Here is a 25,174-nt window from a genome sequence, read left to right as displayed (position 1 = left end):
AGCGGACCACGCTCCCCGGTTCTACAGGGGCCGCACATGCTTTTGAACAGGGAAATAATGAAATATTATATCAGGTTTTCCTTGGTTTGGTTGCCTTGTGCTTGTAGTGTTTTAGGTCACGTTCATTGAGCATTGTATTTTGCGTTCCTGGTTTATGTATGAGTTTGTATAAGATGGATCAAAGTCTATATATACAGCAACGGGCATAACTATTTATACCAATAAGGAACCAAAGGTGTATTAGGAACTAAATATCCATGAACACTTGGCCATGGAGAATCCATCTCAATTGACAGGCACTCTAGCTAATTAGAGATGGTAATTATATGCGCATACACGAACATAGACATATATATACGTATATGTATTTGTATTTGTGTATGTATATGTATATTATGCAGTGTACAATAGTGTTAATTGGTAATTATGACAATATTATGTTAGTATTTTTATGATATGATTGTTGTGATTTATATAAATTAATGTTAATAGTGATTTTCTCAAATAACGGTTACCTACTATTATAGTTTCATTTTTTTTTAAGGCATGTTTGGTTTGCGACCAGAATAGAAATTAGAATTAGAATGGATTGGATTAAGAATCAGAATGGCCATATCCTCCGATGTGTTTGACTCGTTACTGGAATCGAAATCAAATTAGAATTTGAATACTAGAGAATAATAAGAATTGGATTTTGGAGGATTGAAATATTTCCATTTTCTCTGAAGTTGAAATAGGAACGAAACTCCCCCCAATCAAATGGTTAGAATGGGAGTCACTTATTCCTATTCCGGTTCCAGAATCCAACTCTTTGCAATCAAACATGTCCTTATAGTACTTACTAGACATAACAATATAGTTTTTTAAACTTTGGATCCAAAGAGTATATACCTGTAATAGTAAATTATAATAAGTAATAAGTATCTTGGTGGTACTTAAAATTTTTTTGGCCTCCTTCGAGAAACCATATTATTGTTACAATAAAAATAACAGTTAATCTTTTGCTAAGTCAATATTTTGACTGGATTGTGTGGGACAGAATAATGCTTGGTTTATGAGGGAAGAAACTAAAATACTAAGACTTACAACAACCCAAAAAAAAAAAATAGTTTCTGATAAAACCTGTTATTAGTTATTACAAGGAGATTTAACCAACAATAATACAGAGATACAGGCGATCTGCTCTTGTTACTCCATACAAGACAAATAATTTTCTCTTAACTGATGTTGATAATAATATATTATTCCTAAAATGATTCAAAAAAATGAGTATAGAATATTTTTTATTTCTATTATACATAACAGTTTTTCCGAAAAGACAACAAATAAATTATATTGGTTGCATAAATATTCATTATGAATATATAATTTGGCTGGAGCCCTCTGCAACTACATGTATTAATTAGCTGTTATATAAATTATAATAGCTGTATCATGTAACCATGTCACAATCTACACAATGCCATGTAGCCAATATGAATATAAGATGGCAAATTCTGACCTTTATATTGTGAGGCGGGCCCTCAGCACTGATTGTAGCCTCTCATTTCTTAGCAGATTAGTTATATGTAGTTCTCGACTCGACGTAGGCATGCACAACTGCATCAAGCAACGAAGGAGCACGGCGGTGTTCATTGAGAGCTAAAGTGATGAGATTGGAAGAGGGGGACCCAGGTGGTAAATATTCTCGTAACTCGGAAGGAAGACCGACCTTGGTGAAGGGAGAGGAGGAGGAGATGGATGGTTTACATGTATACCCTCCTAATAGTTATAATTCATGTTTTTTCATTAACATAATTGCTCTGTCTAACTGTGAAACCGATAATCATATTTTTTTGACCTTAGCTTATTGTCTTGCATTGGCCTTCTCTTTGCTTCGATCTATAATACAATCTTCTACACTTAAAAGTATCTAAGACCAATCTCGTTGCCTCGATCTACTCCTATTGGCCATTCGATTTCATGTGCCTTGTATTATGGTTGATTATTGTCAAATCTTGATCTTTCAACCTGCTCATTAGCATCATGATCAAACTCTACCTCTTCGGCATGGACCTCCACAAATGAGATTTTTTGTGGTTGAACCCTATCTAGCCCGGCAAAGGTTACATGATTTTTATATATTTTTACTTCATCTAACCTTATCCACGTAAACATCTAATTAAGTTGTTGAAATGGGATGCAAGCAGGGCCAGATAGAGGAAGAAGAATATATGGAGGTGATGGTGAGTCTTAGAGGATAGGGCTGAAGGTTTTTTTTGGGCTCATTGGATTTTTAAAAAAGAAAACCGCTTCTTCTTGGGCAATGATCTTTCTACAACCTGCTATGCAAGGGTCATATATGAAGCATTGGCTGGCTTCCTCTTAGTCAAAATCTCTTCCCAGTATCTTACTTTTTCTCCCCCTTTTTTTTTTGGTACACCGGCGCCTTACTGCACTCGGATGTGAGTACGCCACGAGCAATTAGAATACAAAACATGGGTTAGGCCCTGCGGAATGAAGCCAGCGTCATCCCATAGGAGGAGGATTTTCAAAGCTCCTTTTTGTTACATTGTTCATAGTCTTGATGGGGAAACTATACTTGAATTTTGGAGGCGTTGCCGGTCTGGCCTTCATTGTTCAACATTACCCGGGAATGTATGGAGGCACTATAATATCAACGGTTAAAGGTAAGAATCCACATCCATAGCTGTGTATTATAACATATATTTGTCACTATGTATCTCATACTAGTTAAGTGTGCACCGAAGAACTAGATAATGAGCATAATAACGTATCAAGAAAAGGTATATATGTATCAAATAAAGAGTAATTAAGTATGCATCTAAAACCGTGCTTAGTGTGACCAAAATACAAGTGTATATCAAGTAGAATATTATTCGTATTGAATACTAATTAGTAAAAGTGAATAAGCGTATCATACCTAGACTATGGCAAATAAATTGTGTATTGACAAATATTATGGGTATATAAATCAGGTAATGCACGAATTGCCTAGATACAGGCTCCGGGTGCTTGTATCAATCTCTTGGCAGGTTTAGGATGGATAAAATAGAGAGATACATGGATAAAATAGAGAGATACACCCATGAAAAGGTAAGTGTGTATAATTAGGTATTATTTATATGTTATTTGCTAAGAGGTTTGTATTGGCGCGTACCATATATGTATATCAATCTGCATATGCATATATTTACAAATGACATATCCTTCAAAACTCACGACTACCACGACATCATTTTCTTCCCCTATACCACATGCGTATACCACATCTAGACTCCACTATCCTCTTCATCAGCTCTGGCATTCGCTGTACCCACCAATGCCCCTCTGCTCCTCTCCATCTTTTTTGGCCACCTTGTGAGGATCTATGCGGGCGTGTATTTAGTCCCACATTAGTTATTCGCTGGGTCGATCTTGGGTACTTATACAGATCAAAAAACCTAAATGGTATCTTTCGGCTAGTCATTTTGGGTGAGATCCTGGGTTGTTACAAATGGTATCAGAGCGGACCCAACCTATAACCTATGTGGACTAGGGGACACTATAGCATGGATCTATTGGGGCTGATTACGAGCCGATCATGGTGTTCGTGATTAGATTTGAATGGATTTGAACCCTTAGCCGGACGAGCACGTCAAGGCTTAAACAGGAGAATATGTGAGGACCCGTGTGGGCGTGTGTTTAGTCCCACATCAGTTATTCGCTGGGTAGATCTCGAGTACTTATACAGGATTAAGGAATCCAAATAATACCTGAGTTGTTACACACCCTATCTACCTCCTCTTTTCCTTCCTCTCCACCAAGGTGGGCCTTTTCTCAAGCTATGAGAACACCATCCTCCTCTCCTTTATTCCAGTCCTACTATTACTCCTTTGACACCACCCTACTTTGCCACTCTCTCATCGACTGTGCTTCATCTTCATCCCCACCTTCCTCTTCTCTACTATCATATACAAAGGTTAAATATGACCAAAAAAATTATATTTTCTAGCAAAATCAATTATAAAGTATTTTTCTTATAAAATTCACTTCTTTTTTTTCTTCCCGAAAAAATCACACTTTCCTTTTTTTTGAAAGGTAAAATAAATAAATAAAGAATAAATTACAAAAAATTCTTAAAATTAGGGATAAAATACATTTGCAACTTAATAGTCTGAAAAATATGTGTATGCTCCATTAAGGTTTATTTTTATCCAACATTTTAATCCATATCTTAACTGAATATTAATCTTAAATGAGATTCAAATGCCATTCGAAAAAAATCAAAAAAATAAAAATAATTTTAAGTGACATAACAGCTATCCAAAAATATTAAAAAAAATATACCATCCTCATTTTCATCTAAAGATAGTTTTAGCTTTTCCTATGAGCTAAACGATTTTTATTAATACCATTAATTTAAGTAGATGTAAATATAGATTTTATAAAATATTAAATATAAGTATAATAAAGATAAACTTTAGAAAAGTCTTTATAATCTATTTATAAATAAATAAATCATGTGTTCGCCAAGAACCAGAGGCCATATCGAGCATATATCTATGGTCCAATTGTCTCACTTCCAAAAAAGATAATGTTAGCTTAATGTAATATTATAATTTGTTGAAATAAATGTCCAGAAGACTAAAAGGCTCGCGAGATTTGCCGCCCATGTGACCAGTCCTCGGTACTCCTGCCCCAGCGTCGGCGGAGTAGGTGGAGAAAGCCGGCCTTTTTTTTTTTTCGGTCTCCAGACAAGAGAAATCTTGGACGCGACTAGACAAGCTTAATTAAAGCATTTCTGGGGATATCGTAAACGGTAATTAGTTTATTCGGAGTCCTTCGTTATTTTATTGGAAAATGTTTGATGACTCGTAAAAGCAACTCATTAAGTGACTTGAAAGTGTCCCTTTCAACTATGTGATTGTGCGAGGCAAAGTGGTTGGTGTAAAGCATCTAAGTAAATTCTTTAGGTGATTCATATGACTCACGGTTGCATCGCCCAAAGTCATTTAGAATACCAAAATACTCTCACAAAAATTACTATTTACATACACATTCTTATATATATATATATATATATATATATATATATATATATATATATATATATATATATATATATATATATGTATGTATGTATGTATAAGCATATCTATTCATAAAAATATTTCAATTATTTTAGTTTTAAGGTATTTATTTTTTAACTACGTTAGATGATAAAAATATATATGCAAAAGAAAAAAAAGATATACATGCAAATAGTAATTTTACAACGGTATTCATGTAATTTTATATATTTAAAAGGATATACATGCAAAAAAAACCTATAAAACAATGATGTTGCTTTCAATAAGGTGCCTAGGAAAGTGCCATATTTATCTAAAAGCAATAATCTATTTTTCTGTAAATTGGATAAATTATACATAAAAATAAAATATTTAATATTTTAGCTCGAATATTTACTGAAGAGTTCGATAACGTTGATCTAGCACAATTAGCTACATAAGATATCATCTGATTAGCAGACAACAGTATTATTTTTTTTTTGTAAATTTGTCTAATATACACATCATCCACCAACAACCTTACAAAAGAAGATGGACTTTGGCATCGACAAAAGATGAATCTGAAAACTATCTAATGATTGTTAAAGAGTCTTTCTAAATAATTATGGAAAGTTTTGGATGTTTGTGTAGCATAAGTTAGTTTTTTCCATACCGCACGCAGTTTTGCTGTTGGAACTGTAGTGTCAAAGATTCTTAACACCACCTACAACCAATAAAGCACCGCACTAAAAATAATAATAATCTATTTATATAAATAAATAATAATTATAAATAAATTTATAGAAAATAATCAGATAAATAATAATAATAATAATAATAATAATAATAATAATAATAATAATAGTACTATAGTAATAACAATAAATAATAAAAACCTAATTTTTGAATATAAAAATAAACAATTGTAAATAAATTTATGTTATATATCTTTGATAGATGGAAATCGAGTAAATTCATGGGAATAAGCGTAACTTAATTCAATATGCATTTTCACACACGATTAGATATTTATATATGAACTTGTAAACACGTTTACATAAAAAATTAAACATATTTATAAATTTTGCTCACATTTGAGATGTTTTCATATAAACAAAATATTTATATTGTTATAGATAATTTGATACATAGTGAAAAATGTCAGAATTGATAAATTTGATCATACCATGATTATGAAAGTAATGTTAAAAATTAAATTAAAAAATGATTAAATGCATGGATAATAATTATAGACATTTTTTTCTGAAAAATAGAGCCTTATGTAGAGTTTTGAAGTCCGAAATGAGTAAAGCATTTCACTTTGGTCAATAAATTGGTATTTAGCACATATTATAAGTTACGTTGTGGGACATCATGCAAGTGTATGTTTAGTCTCATATCAACTATGCACTAAGTAGATTTTAAATATTTATATATGGCCAAAAAATCCAAATAATGCCTTCTGATTAGTTTTTTTTTATGAGGTTCTGAATTGTTTAGCTTTTGGCTCAACTTAAAAATAAAATGCTTTAGGAACACAAATCTGAACACTCTCTCTCTCTCTCTCTCTCTCTCTCTGTATAAGAAAAAGGAAGAAAAAAAAGTTGCACCACACAGGCTTCAAGTGATTCAAGCGACAAGCATTGGCTGCAAGAATCGTTTTGCCTTGGCGATTACGGTGCACCAAATTCTCAAACATCTTGTGCAAGCTGCTAAACAGTAATAAGAAGGTTTAACATCAGTTATATAACTTTCTTGTTGAAATTTTTATGTTAGTAAAGTGTATATTCTAAAAGCTCCGCGTCAATAGAATGATATACGAAAGCAGCAGATCTCTACCAATGAATAGCATTTTATGGCCACACAAATCATTGAAGATAATTTTAGATCTGGGTTAGAAAATTTATTGAAACCATTAAATTCGAAATATGGTAAGGGAATGCTTACTAATGCAAACATTTCATAAAAGAGAGTTACAGAGGTGACTTATAACTTTTCTATTGCTTCACTTGGTCAGATTTCAATTAGCATATATGCAGAGGAGAAATAGTTATACATTAGCAGGTGCAGTTTTTTTTTTGGCAAGACTGACTTCTTCCTCTCCTTTCTTTTTTTTCTTTCCTCTGGTTGATCAGTTTCCCACCTGTTTCCTGTTTATTTTATTGTCTCGATGAAATCTGTGATGGTTTCCACTGTTTGTGCGAAAAATAAGGTGATATATAGTTCTAGATTTACCTGAAGTTCAAGGCATTTACTTGGTCTTACAAGTGGGAACTCGCTCGTTCTTCTTTGTTCAACCTTCAGCGTCCCTTGTCCAGAGGAAGGCATGACCGTGGACGAGGACCATCTCATCAACTGAGCTCAGCTTTTTTAGTCAATAATTTTGCTCGCGCTGCACAGCTTTGAATCTTATTGCTTCCACGCCGTAGACCGAGATCCAATTCTTAAATAAATAATAAAAAAAATAGTTTTGACGAAACATTTGATCGGTGGACAAAGGGTTAACATACGGAATTTTAGAAAATGCTCCAAAGTGGTCTTCATTTATCTACTACTACCCGCAATTAGCAATGCAAACGTAACATAATTTTTTTTTTGTTGCATGAATATCCTTCTAAAATTCAAATTTGTATGAAAATTCTTTTAAAATTTATATTTATTTCTATACCCTTATAAAAACATTATTTTTTGCACAAAAGCTCCTAATATAACGGTTTTTCTGACACCGTTAATAAAAACCATATTTATTCTAATTAAAAATAAAATAAAATTTTAAAATTACTTTTTTGTCCTCCATCATAATCGCCTTATAAACATTTATTTTTATACATTTATCTATTAAGGATATTTTAGCCATTTAAATTTGAAACCGTTAATTTTTTAACAACGTTAGATGGCGTGGATACATATGCAAAAATAAGAATAAAAAAGGGTAAAATAGCAAAACAAGTGTTTTACGAGGGTATGCATACAAATATCACTTTTAGAAGGGTATTCATGCAAAAAAAAACCCCATAAAAAAGTTAAAATATATTGTACAAATAATTATATAAAATTTTGTATAAAATGCAACAAAAATAAATAATAATAAAAATGAGAAATTAGAAATGAGATGTTTATATTTAATACGATGTATGGCTAAAATTTATTATATCAAAATGAAAGAAATTGACGGTTGAAAGTTAGAGAGAGAAACTAGGATGTGTGTGGTCAAGAATCTAAAGTCTAGAGAGAGAGAGAGAGAGAGAGAGAGAGAGAGGTAGGTGTGGTTACTAGGATAGCAAAATTTAGGGAGAGAAAAATTTGGAACTATATTTTACATTGTTTCTCGTAGATTTACATAATTATCCCTTGAAATCAGAATTATGAACCAAACTTTTTTAATAAGTAATATGAGAAACCTCTATTAAATAAAAACTTTGCATCATAATATGAGAAACCTCTATTAATAAACCTCTATTAATGCAAAAACCTTAAATGCTGGACATATTTGAGACCTATTTTGGTAGAAAAATTAATTTTGTATGCCCTCTAAACAATCTTGAAAATGAGAAAACGGGTAAACTTCAAAGTTTTAGGAGCCATGAATGGTAAAATTGATATTTTAGCCCCAAATTAAAATACCAATCCTTGTGTGTCATTTTTATTATCCAGCTATATTATACAACTCTGGTGTAAATACATGCATTGGAGTTGGAAAGCAAAAGATCATTGAAGCTGCATGGGAACAAAGGAGATGGAGTCCTAGAGAAATGCATGAAATGCAATAACAAACATGATCAATAGCCTAGATAATACTATGAATTCCTATTGAAAGATTTCTTTAATAGGTTACGAATCAACCTATTGTTGGATTCTGATTTCTCAATATATATTTTCTTATTTTTAATAGTGTACTTGACCATTGTTAGCTGATTTTTGATGAATTATAAGTTTAATATTACACTTGATAAAGACATATTGTGCATTTTTTTTTCAATTGAGCATTAGTTAGGACAATTCTTAGAAGTGTTAGCTAAGTTTTGATTTACTTTTACTATTAAAGAATGCTAGAACAAAATACTACATGTAACTGTAGTTTCATTTGAATTATGCCTAGTTTCTTCATCTACATGCAAAAGGTACGGTTCTCATTGAATTTTCTTATATTAGAATTAGATCACTACTTTGATTTCAAATTCTAACCTTCACATTAAGAACTTGGAAGACCATATAAAATAATTTGGATTTAAAACTAAACAAATTTAAACAAAGCTTTGAACATTTTTTACAGAATCAATGGGTACATAGATCAATTGATGCTTATTACGCTTTCAACATATGGCTATTATTTCAATTTTTAACCTTTACAGTGGCTTTCGACTTCAATACCTATATATAAATGTGTTCTAATACAAGTTTTCCAAATTGTTATGCTGAGGTACCAGTTCTATCCTTATTTACAGTTCCTCATCCATTTGATGTCTCAAATTTATATGATGAAAAATAATTACCACATTTTGAATATGTCTTAGTTCACTTCTTATATAGAAAATGTGAATATAGCACAAAATATTTAATATAAATTTTGAAGTGTATTTTGTGATTGACATAGTTGTTAATTGTTTTTATTTGATCATATATATGATGAATGCTAATAATTTTAATTTCTTTATGTGTGTGTGAGTCTCTCTCTCTCTCTCTCTCTCTCTCTCTCTCTCTCTCTCTCTCTCTCTCTCTCTCTATATATATATATATATATATATATATATATATATATATATATATAATATAGATATATAGATGTATCTAAATATATCTGACCTAAAACAAGTTATAACTAGTCCAAGTTTTCTTGTTGACTCGCTCAAGTCTTTTTTTTTTTTCATGATTACGAGATAGTCATGCTACCTTCTCAAATAAACAGCTACACATCTCAAGACATGGAAATCCTTCAACATAGTCATCTACATTATTGCAGCTGGTTTCCTGGTCAGCTATTAGTAATCTGATTACTGGAATCAATTTTTTAGCACTATTCATTTGATTCCAAGTACTGCGGTTTTAAACCATAATTATTAGCGAAATTTTTATATAAAAACATTAAATATGCTTGTTAACTAAGAATGAACTACTCATTCGATTATTAGTACAGATTTAATCATACATAATCATGGTGTACTTAGTTTAAGTTGTTATTTTCTAAAGAATGGGTTGAGTTATTACTCTTAGGCTCCATTATTTCTGGTATTTATAAACCTCTAAAGCTTAAATTACATTTTGGTTGAATTATCTTGAAGGGGGAACTTAGTGTGTTGAGCCCAACTATTTGTAGAACAAAAGGCTAGGGTTGATACTGGAATTTAATCATTTCAATTGTTCAAGGTCGGTCCAAAAAGGCAAAATTCAATTATTCAATTCCTAAAGTAGTTTTGACCTGCTTGGATTTGGGTCGACCGAGACTATATTCAAAAAAATTATGGTCCCAATTTTACTTGAAGTCTTCAAGGAGATGGATTACTTTCGATAATACTGAGACTTGCTCTAACTTAGAATTTTTGGATCTCGATTTGCGGCAAGAGCTTTAGCTTGCACCATGGGATGAAGTGAGCCATATAAATTTGATTTTTAGGTTTGTAGAAGACTTTCTAACCAATTACAATCAAGTTAGATCCAAATCTTATGGCCAACTAGTCCATCCTATCATGAGACTGAAATCAAATTGCGCTAAAAGCCAAGATATCATTCTTGCCCAACGCACATGTCAGGAAAGATTTATTTATCAAGTTAGACTTTGGACTTTATGAATGACATTGGCATTGTTCTTATGTAACCATAGTCAGGGTCAAAGTTCGTAGAATTAGAAAACTTGTTGCTTTGTCTTTCCTTCTTTAGGACCCCAAAACTTCACCTTGTATTCAAGGCTCTAATGATCATCTCAATCCTACTAACAAATTCAGGCTCAAAAAATATCTTGTCATAATGATTATTTATGTTTATAAGAAGCATTTTAGTAACAACTTTTCTTTTTTAAAATTAATTCTGAATCTAAATTAAAGAAGTAACAGTGCCTCACAAATCATCTCGTAGAAATGACAAAAGAATTCCTCATGTCAAATATTTGGAGAAACACTCAGAGATATATCACATTCGTTTGTGAAAGATGAGAAAACTAAGCATAGTTATTGGAAACAATAAAATAAATTATAATGATATATCAGAAATATAATTTTTTATTGCTTGAGTAAAATTGGGTGTTGGATACAAGTCATCTTGCTTTGAGTCTATCCTCATCTTAATTTTGGTAAGATAATTTTTTGCCCCAAAAAAGTAAAAAAAAAAACCTTTTCTTTTAAAAAAACATTACGAGCCATCTAATGAAGAAACAATGTTCAATGCATCGCTTCAACATTGCCCTACCAAGCTGTGCCATGCCAAGAAATTTGCTTTCCATGACAAGAAAAAAGAGGAAAAAGAAAAAAACATTAGAAATCCCTTTTTAACCATAAAATTTTTGCAAAAGATTTGACAGATTGGTGCATACCTATATCGAGCGTTGATACTAGCCCAACACAATGCTTGCTGGCTAGCACCTGAAACCATCTACTAGCTAATACTATTTTTTTGCATCTAAACAATATGCAAGTTTTAGTAAGCATTAAGTGTTTGAAAACTAGCATCATCATCATAATAAAAAATCAAAATAAAATAAAATTCTATTTTTTTCTCCAAAAATAACAATTTACTTAGTAGAAGCCTACATTGTCTCTCATTTGATAGTATATCAATTACAATGCACTTATACTTGTTCATTTGCTCTAATTAATTTATGGATAAAAAAAATTCTTTGATAGAATTCATTTATCTATCATTCATTGTAAAAACAAATCATTAAAATTTTGCAATATGCAAGCTCAAATAAATAAATATGTTATCAAGGTTTCTAGGGAGAAGAAAAGTGGAAACCAACTTTTGTGATTCAAGAAATTAAAAAAAAAAAAGGCTCAGCTGGTTTAGTTGTGTGCCATGCACTCCTATCTGTACTGGACAAATACACCACTAGATGAGCCAAGGTAAAATAATTTCAAACACCAGAACTTAGTACATAAAACTTCTACTTTGGCAGTATCTATAAGAACAGTGCATATAGAGCAATATGGTGCAACAGGGCACTTTAAATGTGGATGTAATATAAATTGGATAGCTGCAAGAAAGAACTAAAAGGAGTGATAAAGAATTAAAGCAGCAACAAGAATCACTTTCATTAGTTAGTGGCAGTTTGAAGAGAACAAAGAACAGAACTGAAAACATCATGAAGTCAACAAGAAGTGAATCATGAAGTTCTTGTGCAAAGACATCGTTTACATTGTTCTAGATTTCTAGGGATAGACATGAATATCACATCTCATGGACTAAAATAATTTAGAAGTCAGATTAAAGCATATCAGATTAGGACTGATCCTAAGATGCCTAAGACAAAGATAAAGATTTTGATAGCCCTTGTGCTAAACACTAACAAAGAACACACCACTGGTCAGTGAAAAGAAGGCTAGCAGAAACATACATGAATCTAATCAAGCGAGGCTAAAAATTAGTCAAATACAACTACAATAAAAGAGAAGAGGATGAATAACTTAAGTCTTAATACTAAGATGTGCTTCAAACTCAAAAGCAGAAGCAGGAAAAAAGGAAATGCCAATTTACATTCAACAATAACATGTATTTTGAGATACAGGGCCAAGGGAGCTAAGGCTATGTGCTTTAGTATGTAAGATGAGAATGATAGCCTGAAACATATACTTAAGAATCAAAGAACAAATTTTAAATTTTTGCCTGATATATTAATAAATACAATAGTGAGGTGTACATAATTAAACATAACAACAGTACATAAGAACAAAGATACTAATTTAAGCGCTTATACAAGTTATCACATCAAATCGAAAGGGAAAAGAAAGAATAATATATAAGAATGTGAGGTAGTGTTATCTCAATGCATTGGATCATTTGCATCTGTTGCTGGAAATTGGACCCGGAGGCGAACGTCGGCTGAGAGGGTGGAGCTCCGGCGAGAACTGGCGGGCGGCGATCCGTCGGCGGGCGGCGTCATCCGTAGGGCCTGCAAAAAAGCCGGTGGCCGGGGTTTCCGATGCCGGCCCTCCAATGCCTAAGTCAGAGGGGGGCAAAAGTATAGGGGGAAAATGTATATCCGGAGTTTCAGCGTCCAGCCCCCTCTAAGGTGGGAGGGTTCCCCTTTTATAGAGGGGTGCTGGATTACCTGTGACATGACGGGGCGGAGTTACCGTATGATTGAGCATGTCGTATGAATTAATGCAGGATTGTGTGAATTAATGCCTTGCCGTAGGAGATTAGGCCGGGGCCAAGGAGCTGTCATGGCTGATCAGACGCAACCGAGCGGATTTGCCGTGGAGGGCTTAAGATCCGTAGATAGCAGAAGCCATGCGTATTAATTGTTGAGTAAGCCGGAGGTCTGCAGAGTCCATGCGCATTAATTGTTGAGCAAGCCGGAGGTCTGCAGAGTCCATGCTCATTAATTGTTAGTGGCGGTGGCAGGGGATGGTCTCTGGTTGAGCTGCAGAAGGATGTGACCGCGGCAGGTGGATGGTGAGGTCAGGCTTCCGAGGTCGGGAGCTCTCAGGTCGGGTGCCTGGTCAGACGCCAGGTCGGGCGTTTGAGGTCGGGCGCCTCTGATTACGTGCTGGTGATGTACTCACGTGCTTTGGGGGGACCTGTATTTCCCCCAACAGCATCTTTTGCCCATTAAGAGATTTCACAACATCTTCTCCTTCTCTCCGAAAGACAAATATTCTTGCAATTCCATCAACAACTTTTGTTTTGATATATATATATATATATATATATATATATATATATATATATATATATATATATATATATATATATATATATATATATATATATATATATATATATTTGCATAAATACCTTCCTAAATATTAAATTTTACATATTCCTTTAAAATACTTATTTTGCTGTTCTATCCCTTTTTTATCTTTATTTTTGTATATGTACCTACACCATCTAATACCGTTAAAAAATTAACGGTCTTAAATTAAAATAACTAAAATACCCTTATTGGTAGATGTGCAAAAAAAATTATTTATAAGATGATCGTGATGGGGACAAAAAATAATTTCAAAATTTTATTTTATTTTTAATTAAAATAATATGTTTTTAATTAATGGTATTAGAAGAATCGTTATATCAGGAGTATTTGTGAAAAATAATGTTTTATGAAAATATAAAAATAAATATAAATTTTAAGAGACATTCATAAATTTGCATTTTTAGAAAGTATTCATGCAAAAAAAAAAAAAAAAAATTCCATCGCTACGAGGTGAGAGAATATTCCAAGAACAACTCACTCGGAGCAGCGGATAAGCTCACCGCTTCCGCAGCGGAATCTCGGCTCTCGCCTCCTCGCCCTTCTAACGGTCACTATTATCCCTAACCCCACTCCCACTCCACCAAGTCCCCCCCTCCTTTCTCTTGTTTTTTCTCTTCCCTCCCTCCGTCTTTTTGAAGGCCCCCAACCCCAGCGTCTTGAAACCCTAGTCAAGAGAGAGAAGCCGAGAGAGAGAGACGAAGAAAGCAGGATTCGATGGCAAACGCGAACGGACCGATGGGAGAGGAAGGGCGATCGATCCCGCAGACGACGAATCCGATGGTGACCCCTCTCCTCACGGATCTCTACCAGTTCACCATGGCCTACGCCTACTGGAAGGCCGGCAAGCATCTCGATCGAGCCGTGTGAGACTTTCCTTTCAATCCCTCCCCTATCCTCTCCTCTTCTTTGATTGGTTCTTGATACTGGAATTGAATTGTCTTCTTGGTGATAATCTGGTGTTCTGCCCAATGATTTGAGTTCTTTCTTATCTTAATTATATAGCCATTTGCTTCTCTGACCGTGAGTGGGTTCTACTTATAACAAGATTCTTTTAATTATATCAGATTTATACCAAGATTCTCTTAATTGTACTCTTTGAATTTTGTGGGGGCTTTCTCAGTCGTCTTCTGTAGAGACCTCTCTTTGTCCAACATTACCAACATTAATTTTGATACGTAAACGTTATGCTTGCTTAGTTGAGAGGGGCTTGCTGTGTGAAAGGATGTTTTTTCCCCTAACATACATTTCTTGTTTTCTTCTTTTTATGTTCTTCCATTGTCTTTCTCGTATTGGAAATGCATGGATTTTAAGATTTGAAGGGGTTAGTGTCTATTATCCAACATATGCTTATGAATTATAATGGTGAATTATTGAATAAAACTTCAACAAGGAATTTCAAAAGATGATGAATGTTGTTACTATGGTTCTTTAGAAGGACTTGGATGTTTTATTGGTAAAGTAAAATAATTTATTTGATAATTAGGCACAGAGTGGTATTTTTCATTCTGCATTTTTCCTAATGGAGAAATATCAAAGCAGTTGTTTGTGAGATGTCATACGATTGCGGTTATAAGCTCGTTTACATCGCACCAATTTCTTGTCAGGCATCTAGTTCATTACGAGGACATGGTTCCACATAATTATTTTGTTTCACTGAATATCTTGCAGTGCAATTATTAGTATATGAAAAAACAAGTATCACTGCATATGCGCATAGCTTCATTCCTTACTCTTGTAGAGTTGAAAGCTTACGATGTTCAATGACATGATTTATGACAAAATCAGAAGTTGAATATGGTTTGATAAACCTGCATAGTTCTTAACTTACAAATTTAAAAGAATACCTTGGACAGGCTACATATGATTTACTGTAGGTTTGTAAAAAAGCTCTCAAAATATAGCATCTGTTTCATGAATATGTCACTACAAGATTTGTGGAAGTTTCAATGCAATGATTTATCAATTACATAATAAGATATTAATGGAGTATAGGCTATGGCTTATCTAAATCTGCAGTTAATGTTTAGACTTCTTTATATGTTTGAGACACCAAGGATTAGTCTGTTTGTTTTGTAGAGAAGGTTGGATTTTTCATTCCATTTCCTGGATCATTTCCTCACTTAATAGACTGATCTAGTACAGCTGGGGATAGGGCTGCATATGTCCAATGTGGACCTTGAAAGGTTAGGGTTTTAGAGGGGAAAAAATTCTATGATCTGCTGTAGAAAGTTGGAATTAATCGCAAGATTAGGAGGAAAACAAGGATCAATAGTTCTTTTTGAAGGTTTCTAGTGTCGATAAGTAGTGATATATAGTTACCTTCTAAGGTTTTCTAAGGTTTTACGAACAGGAAAAAGCTTTCAATGTGTTTTCTTGCATTGATAAGGGAGGCAACTACTGGCCTTAAGGGATCAAAGAAGTGCAAAATAAATTCATAGCGAAAACAAAAATATTTAAATTAAGCTCAGGTATAACTGCAGAAAACAAAAAGTAGACAGAAAGACCAATAGAAAGAAAAATAGAAGAATGTAGAATAAAGAGAGCAGCACGCAGATGAACAACTATTAACATAGTTGCTTGGCACCTCATCCCTAAGGGCTTGCCTTTCAAGAGGTCCAGGTTTCAAATCCTGGATATTATTGCTCAGAGAGAGAGAAAGAGAGCAGAATTGGACAAAGGATGAAGAACAAAGGAAGGGGAGAGGGAAACAGCCAATTTTTGGCCATCTTCTTTCCTTCAATCAAATTAACTCAAGTACCATTTCTAAAGATAGAAGATTACAAGTTTACAAACTCTAAATCCAAAAATCTACAAACTCTAAATCCAAAAATATTAACAACTTCTAGCCATTAATAAAAACATGAGAAGATAAAATCTAAAAGACAAAAAGGTCTCTTATAAATTTCCAATACAGTACCATGAACAGTCCCCTACTACAATGCTGCAAGGTACCTGTGAATAGTGCCTTCTTCAATGATGAAAAGCCTCCTTAAACATTACTGGAAATCCTCCTAAAAAATACGGACTTTTGGAATCTTCAAAATGTGAAAGTATGGGTCAGTGGATGAAAATTAGAGCTTCAGGGTACATTGGTCTTGTGCCTAGAACTAGGATGCAACCTGAAAGAATGCTTTCGCATCACCTGCACCTAAGCAATGAAATCTTGGACCCTGCATCTGGTTATTTAGGCACACAGACACAGGTATAGCTATCACTATGGTATCCAGCTGGCAGAATAAGTTGGCAATACTAAGAACTTCTTTTAATGTTTGTGAATCTAATTAGATTTTGTTATATACATTTTTGAGACCACAGATTTGCTGTAGCCTTAGCTTCATCATCTTTCTATATGCTAGTTTTTAGGATGCTCCTTAGTTGATTCGCTGTTTTACTTCATTATCTCAGATGTTGGGTATTTCTATGGAAGGATTTGTTGACAAGTATATTTCAAGCTACATTTGCTATATCTTTACATTTGTGTCAGGTTTGATTTGTTCTACCGAAAAAATCCGTTTGGTGGTGAATACACGGTCTTTGGTGGTCTTGAAGAATGCATAAGACTTATTGCTAATTTCAAATTAAAGGAAGAGGAGATCTCCTTCTTGCGCTCAGTCATGCCTACATGTGAGGTATGGTTTGCAAGTCATGCAGCTAATTTCTATTTCATACTTTAATAACAACTAAGTACAAGCATATTATCTAGGAATGGAAAGCATGTCTCAATCTAGCTGTTTATAAAGAATCCTTGAGTTTCTCTCGTTAGATTTTTCTGTGAGGTCATTTAATTTAATATAATCAGCTCTATTTCTTTACTTTTAGGCTGTGTTTGGTTCTTAAATAATATTACCAGCATACTTAGATAATTGTATTCAAATAGGTACTTATTCCATGTTTATCAGCTAAAACTATTCAGTTCCTTGCCCTCGAATGGTTTTAAACAAGTTAAAACTGAACAAGTACCAAAAAGATGCTTTTCAGTTTTGAAATCCAAAAAGTGCCCCTCATTATGGGGTTTTATTCAAGAGCCAAAGAACTTGTTTGGCTGAATAAAACTGAAAAGGTGAATGTTATATAAGTTATTCATGTTTATTTGGATCCAGATAAGACAATTAAACCAGGGTAACAATAAGAACCCATGTATGGAAAATTATCCCAGACCACCACCACCGATAACTGAAAATGGATATTTTTGCCGGCTAATTAGTGTTATCCGAGTTTCCTTTCCAACTTATGTTTTGTAGGTTGAATTTTGGATTCTCCAGTCCCATTAGATTGAAGAAATATCCTCTCATATTGATTTTTGAAATAAAGAAAATCCTTTTTGTTGCTTCCAAAATTGTTCTTCAATTGACGGAACAAGATCTACCAGCTCTTAAGCCCTCAAACTTTAAGAGTTAAGGAAGACATGGCATCTTTTTCATATGAACTGCATGAAATGATATGCAGATTTATCTATTAATTAAACAATATACGAACCATATTTCAGGCACGTGACATCCATCAATTTAAAGTTTATTGAGATGTGGTCCTGTTACTATAAATTTTCTTAGATGACAGTTAATATTAGATTGAAAGTAGGCATCTTTTTCATATGAACTGCATGAAATGGTATGCAGATTTATCTATTAATTGAACAATATATGAATCATATCTCAGGCATGTAACATCCATCAATTTAAAGTTTGTTGAGATGTGGTCCTGTAACTATAAATTTTCTTAGATGACAGTTAATATTAGAATTTTAGGTCAAGAACTTTCTATTCATCATATTCTGGTTCTCATCTATAGTTTGCTTTCAAGAAACTTTAGTTCAGAAAATGAAAACAGTACAAAATATTGAGAACCAGTGTCTGTAAGAAATTTCTTTGATGAATGGAAGGCCTTGAGAAATACAAGAAAGAAATAATTTAGAGTGCTTGTTGCAGAATGGAAGGCAAAGAGAATAGAAGAGAAAGAATAGTATCTTAACAAATACATATAAGATAATGATAACACAAGGATCATTGCATATATGCAAGTCAAGAGTAGTGTGGCTGAGAAAAAACACTACCAATCTTTGACTTGTGGCAATATTTGAATTCCTTTTTCATCTTTGTTTTTGTTTCTGCAAGTGGAGAGATTATTATAACTGCACTGTGTATACCAATTAACTCTTAATTTTTGTTGTATTAATAGCATACGAGTTTAAGCAACCTTTTTAGTTAGTAAATGCATTATGATACAAGTTTATGTTCACTCCAGAATGCCACTCTTACTTAAAACATTTGTTGAAAATATTTTTTTTCAGGATGGTTTCTTTGACTATCTCAGGGCAATTGATTGCTCAGATGTTGAGGTTTATGCTATTCCTGAGGGCTCTGTTGTGTTTCCTAAAATACCCTTAATGAGAATAGAAGGACCAGTTGCTGTGAGTACCTTTAAATAGCTGCCAGTTTTCTGGATTTGCTAGATCTTTAATTATGGATCACATTTTAGTACGTCATTTCATGATATCGTTGCATGAAGTTGTGCTTTTCGATGCTATTATTCTAATGACACCTATAAGTGCAATGATATTTCCCAGGTGGTACAGTTGCTTGAAACTCCATTTGTAAATCTTGTCAATTATGCCTCATTAGTTACTACAAATGCTGCAAGACACCGATTTGTTGCAGGAAAGTCAAAAAATTTGCTTGAATTTGGGCTTCGACGGGCACAAGTGGGTTTCTTGTTTGCTTGTCTTTTCCTTTTTGTCAAAGCTTTATGAATATCTATCTTATTATATTTTTCTTTCTCAATCTTATGCTCAGGGGCCTGATGGAGGCATAAGTGCTTCAAGATACTGCTATATGGGAGGTTTTGATTCAACAAGGTTTACTCTATTGAAAAAATCAATGCCATGTCGTAGGGGTCTTACCGTTCTAACTTTCGATGTGCTTAAATGGCCTCATCTATTTGGATCTTTATAGGAAACTTACCATATCCACATTATGCAAATGAGTGTAAAATTCGTAGTGCTAACTTTTGACAATTTTATGACATGAATTGCTTTTAGCAGAAAGCTAAACTTAATAAATTGACCCTAAGATAAACCTGATTAGACACTGCTGCAAAAGAGTTGAAGAAGTAAACTATGCTGTAATGACCCAGGACATCACCTAAAAGAACAAACCAGAAGGTATTATTTAAGTTTCCTGGCCCTGTATAAATACCCAAAATCTCTCCAGCACGTAACCAATGTGGGACTAAACACATGCTCGCACGAGACATCATACGTGCAAAACTTTAGGTACAAGGCCTATCTGTGATTCCCTCCCCTCCTGTCTAGCTGAGTACAAAAGGAAAAACAAATAAGGAGAAGAAACTAGAACTCCTTCATTTTCGCTTGAAGGCAATAAACTATGACAGTAAAACAATAACAAAGGTAAAAAAGAAATAAGGAGAAGAAGAGATTTAGAAGCGGATGAGTAGAAAGAAGAGAAGAATTTTTTAAAAGTGAGAGGAGAAAGTTCTATGGCTTGCTTTAATCTGGTTAGATATCTCAACTGCTGATCTTTTTAAGCAATTAGTAATAGGGCAACTACTTATTCATGCAAAACTAGCAAAATATGTTTAATAATCTGGCTGGTCATATAAAACCTGTTACACTACTTACAATGGACCTAGAACCCGTTAGTTAAGGCCCGCTAACAGCAAAATGTATCGAACGCTAATTGTGTTATAGAACATTTCAAACGGAAAGTACATGATGGAAAAAAATTAAAAATCTCCATCATTCTTAAGTTGGACTTAGTGCCTTCATAGGGAGATGAACCCCTTTGCAAAAGAAAGAATTATTGAAAAAACAATAGTACAGAGATGTGCGTAATTCTGCAATTGCCAATATTGGAAGTATGATTGATGAGATTCTAACATATATTTTTATAAGCCTTAAAAAAATAAGATAGTCCTAGGACCTAGACAGAAACTAAAAGCTTGTCAAAGAAACTGTTATTTGTCTCATTGATAAAATAAAATATTCCCCCATAAGTAATTTATAAATTAATTCCATGGACAAACTTAGTCAATGTACTAGCTAAAGAAACATTAAATTTTTCTGATTTGCATAAGAATCCACAAGGGAAATTGAAAATTTACAAATTATCAACAATTTACAGACCCTAGAAATAAATTAATTATCTTTTTAATATATTATTATGTATGACCATTTATATGAATTATTTTAGAGTTCTTTTTTTTGAAAGGGAAAGAGAGAGTGAACCCCCTAGCACTTTAAATTCTAGTATTCACAAGGTACAGATTTTATATTATTCAATTTAATAAATCTTTGAATAAGATAACTTATCCTTATTTTTTTTAGTAAGATAAAATATTAGTGGATAAGATTATAGAGATGATCTTAATTTCAATTTTTAAAATTGTTTTTCTTAGATAGTGCAAATATGATAGCCACTTCTATAATACATGACATTAATAGCAAGCCATACAACATCTTGGATCAACAGTTTCTTAAAATTTTTTTTGATATTAGTATTTTTTTATGTATGTTCTATATTGACTTATTCTAATTTGGTTTTTTAGAATCTTGTAATATAAGTAAATACATCATTTAGTTATATAAATAGAAACCTAACATTGCTAAGAAAATAGTTTCAATATAAATTCACTCTTCTGATGCTTATCAAACCAATTATTTGTTTTGACTATCTATCTACCACTTTTGTGGTACTTGACATATTCTTTGACCCTATAAAGTGTTTGTGTAGTTTTCTCTAGCTTTGACCATTAACTCTAGTCAATGTTAAATCACTAACCTTGGGTTGAGTTCTGATAGTGTTTCACCATTAATTTTGTTTCTCCAACATTCTTAGGTCATAAAGCCATTTTTGTTTTCTTCCCCATTTTTCTTTTACTATTTTACTCCCGACACAATCTCCTTTCACTGTGCTTAATCCGCTTGACCTTAACAATATACGTCAAACATGTCTTTTTATTATTTATGCTTCATGAGCTTTCATGCAAATTTAATATTTGAATGCATCTTCAGGCTGAAATAGCATAGCATGCTGTACTTGCATGTAGATCTTGCTCAATTATCTCTTAGTTATCTGTTTTCCCTGTATTTCTGTTTTTTTGGATGCTTATCACTATTGATTTGAATGATTTTGCTATGTTTTTTAAGTCCTTATCTCATTTTATTTCAACAGTAATGTTGCAGCTGGAAGGCTCTTTGGTATACCACTTCGCGGAACTCATTCACATGCCTTTGTTAGCTCCTACATGGTTGGTACTAATACATTATAGTGTATAACACCTATAATGCGATCTTAGGTGTGCGATTATCAAAATATTGTAGGAATGATCATGAGAATGCCTTTTTGCATTAGCTTGGAATCAATGGTTCTTGGCAGTCATATTATCTCTTATAAACCTGATATTATATTGGATATTCTACTATAATCAATATCATCATTATTTGGGATATATGGCGATTTTGTTATGCAAGTCAATATGTTGTGTAGAGCTGATCACAGGCCTTTTGGCCCGCCCAGCCCGGCCCGGAATTTTTCGGACTTGGGCATTAAAAAAAGGCCCATGGGTCGGGCCTGGGCAAGAAAAGCGGCCCGACCAAAAAAATCGGGCCGGGCTTGGTCGGGCCATTCTGGCCCATTTCCATATTCCAAACAAAGAAAAAATCGGGCCTGTCGGGTCGGGCCGGGCTAGACGAGCCTAGAACCAGATTTATAAAGTCGGGTCGGGCCTGGACAAAAATTTAAGCCCGACAGTCGGGCCGGGCCGGGCCTGGGCATAGCCATCGGGCCTAATTTCTGCTGTAGAGCCCGGCCCGGCCCGGGTTTTGATCAGCTCTAATGTTGTGGTATTCCAAAGTAGTTAAAATTCTTTTACATCTTGAATAACTAAATGGGATAAGACTTTTGATCTTTTGCACTCAGTTGCCTGGAGATGGATGGTAAAAGTACCTCATGATAGGGTTTTGTATTTGATGTGCATGAGAAATTATACATTAGGTTAATTTAGGTTCTATTATGTGTAGGAGGCTGAGCTCTAACTGTTGGATGGTAAAATTTGTTTTTTTTTAAAGTGAGGAGCATAGATTGAATGTTTTCTATGTTGAAGTAGGTCTTAGGAATGAAGATGTGCTTGCAAAGGGTTTGGAGGAGGTATAGGTGTAGATGGCAGGGAATCCAAGGATGCTATAGATTTGTGCTTAAGATGCACTAGCAAATGAAATGATAAATGATGGATGGGTACCATAAATGAATGGGGGCCAATAGTCCTTTATACATTAGAAGTGCTTTTTGCGTGAGATTCACTTTTCATTGTGAAGAATAAAATGTGTCCCATGCTGTCTGATGTCACCGATGAGTTGATTTAGTTAAGTGGAGGGGAGATCTTGGAAAATATTCAATACCGTGATGGAGGACAGTTGAAAGAATGGTCTTCATTTAGGAAAACATTCTATAATCATGTCATTGATCACTTACATAAAGACTGAGAAGAGTAAGAAGTATTAAAAGATGTCAAGCTGATTCCGTAGTACCAAGAAACTTCTGCCTTAGTTGTTACAACATCTCTTTGGAAACTCGTTCCTGCACCCACTTTTTATGTGTTTCCTTTTCTAAATCCCTTTGAGTGATCCAATTCCCTACACCTGCATCCACTCCTGCTTCATTAATGTGGCAAGATCGGGCATTTGAAAATGTCACATGTAGGCTATGAGATTGGGTGTCATTTCTCATATGATTGTATCATTAAACCAGTTTCTTTTTGCCAATTAACTTGAGCAATAGGGTGTCTGAGTACTTTTATTTTGAATTTAATGGGGTTGTGCTTGTAAATTAGGTTGACTTTTTCACAAACTAATGAACATTTGTGTTGAAGTCAAGCTCTGTAATTTTGATTCTGGGTTAAGCAGGCTATATTCCCTATTTCAATCACTTGATTTGTGGATCTGAGTTGATGATTGTTGGGTTATTGATTGACAAGATTTTTTCATGTCAGATATTGGGTGGTTGATTGACAAGAATTGTCCTTATCAAATAAAGATGACTGGTGATTTTCTTTTTTTGGATTTTACTTGAAGAATCAGGAGCATGAGTCACAATCATCATTTTTAAGAGCTAAACAATAGAGTAATGAGTGAGGTGGCTTCTAATGTGCTATGCAAGTGTAGCACTAAGAATGATCATGAGTCATCCCTTGCAGCAGAAAGGGTCTTCATGGAAGAACATGCTTGGTGGACCACTTTATGGGACATCTTGCATTCACATACATTTTTCATCAGCATGACATCGGTTTGGCCCCACGAAATACACATACTATGCTTTGTGAACCTAGTTGATGTCATGTTGATGAAAAAGTTATGACACCTTAGTTTTCCCATGGGGCAAGTATGTATGTACAGTTTGTCCTCCTAGCATTGCTTTCAAGTGCAGCTCATGTGTTAGATGATGATAGAACGGTTCCAAGTTGCTAATGTCAAGTGGAAAGGATATGCATAGAGAAGTCCAAGGGGGGAGTTGGAATTGTGGTTGGTGGTAGTTTGATGAGCATAAAGAGGGCGGTGGTCAGTTTAGGGATTAATGATGGTAATTATGTGGGATGAGATTGTGAGGGGGACAATTGTGATTACCGGAAATCTCTTAAGACAATAGTCACTAATAAGAAGAGCATTTGAAATATTTGAAGGATAGTGATGTGGTATACATTTGGTCTGTAATAACAAGGGTGGAAGAGACAAGGCCTTGATTGGAGGGATGGCTTTGTAGAAATGTTATCTTGAAAATGGTGAATCTGGAATTTTCAAGGAACCATAACTAGATTTACATATTTAAATTGGATTGCAGTTGATCTGAGTCTAATCTGTTATGGGAAAAAATGGTCTAATTCAATCCCCTAACCTAATGAATCATTAAACATTATCCTAGCCAAGTTTGACGATCAAAAGAATCTAGTCCAATCTGCAATAATCAAATGGGGAAAAAAGAAAAGGAGCAAGGTGAGAAGGGAAGAGAAAGAGAGAGGTTTCTCCTCTTTTAAGTTATAAGACCAAAACTGTCCATCATACAACTCATGATTTTTTTTTAAGGAAATTTCAATAAATCCATCTTATGATCACCTGCAATTCAGGCACTTTGCATCACACGTTCTAAAATTCTAGTCAAGGTTCGCCTTCTTGGTACCGGATCCCGTACCGGTGCCATACCAGCACTTTGTCGGTACAGTACGGTACAGA

The 25,174-nt window shown here is 33.8% G+C and overlaps 1 protein-coding gene across 4 annotated transcripts in view; it reads left to right on the top strand.

Annotated features, from left to right (window-relative positions):
• Window positions 1-14,484: 14,484 nt before the first annotated feature.
• Window positions 14,485-25,174, top strand: part of LOC120112456 (nicotinate phosphoribosyltransferase 2-like) — a 33,309-nt gene continuing 22,619 nt past the window's right edge. For 2 of the 4 annotated variants that reach the window (XM_088715094.2, XM_088715093.2), the window contains exons 1-6: window positions 14,507-14,801; window positions 17,423-17,567; window positions 19,226-19,345; window positions 19,484-19,636; window positions 19,728-19,789; window positions 22,125-22,200. In XM_088715094.2, the coding sequence (XP_088571220.1) occupies window positions 14,653-14,801; window positions 17,423-17,567; window positions 19,226-19,345; window positions 19,484-19,636; window positions 19,728-19,789; window positions 22,125-22,200 (705 nt within the window). In that variant the 5' untranslated portion in view covers window positions 14,507-14,652. Of the gene's footprint in view, window positions 14,802-17,422; window positions 17,568-19,225; window positions 19,346-19,483; window positions 19,637-19,727; window positions 19,790-22,124; window positions 22,201-25,174 lie in introns of all 4 variants that reach the window. The other 2 variants (XM_039131932.3, XM_039131928.3) reach the window with 2 other exon arrangements.

This window comes from Phoenix dactylifera, chromosome 2 (assembly GCF_051530095.1).
Source record: "Phoenix dactylifera cultivar Ajwa chromosome 2, Ajwa_hap1_PhDact_Kaust_v1.1, whole genome shotgun sequence".
NCBI classification, from domain to species: Eukaryota; Viridiplantae; Streptophyta; class Magnoliopsida; order Arecales; family Arecaceae; genus Phoenix; species Phoenix dactylifera.
The sequence above is the reverse complement of the archived record's forward strand: the minus strand, read 5'-3'. Positions and strand labels throughout refer to the sequence as shown.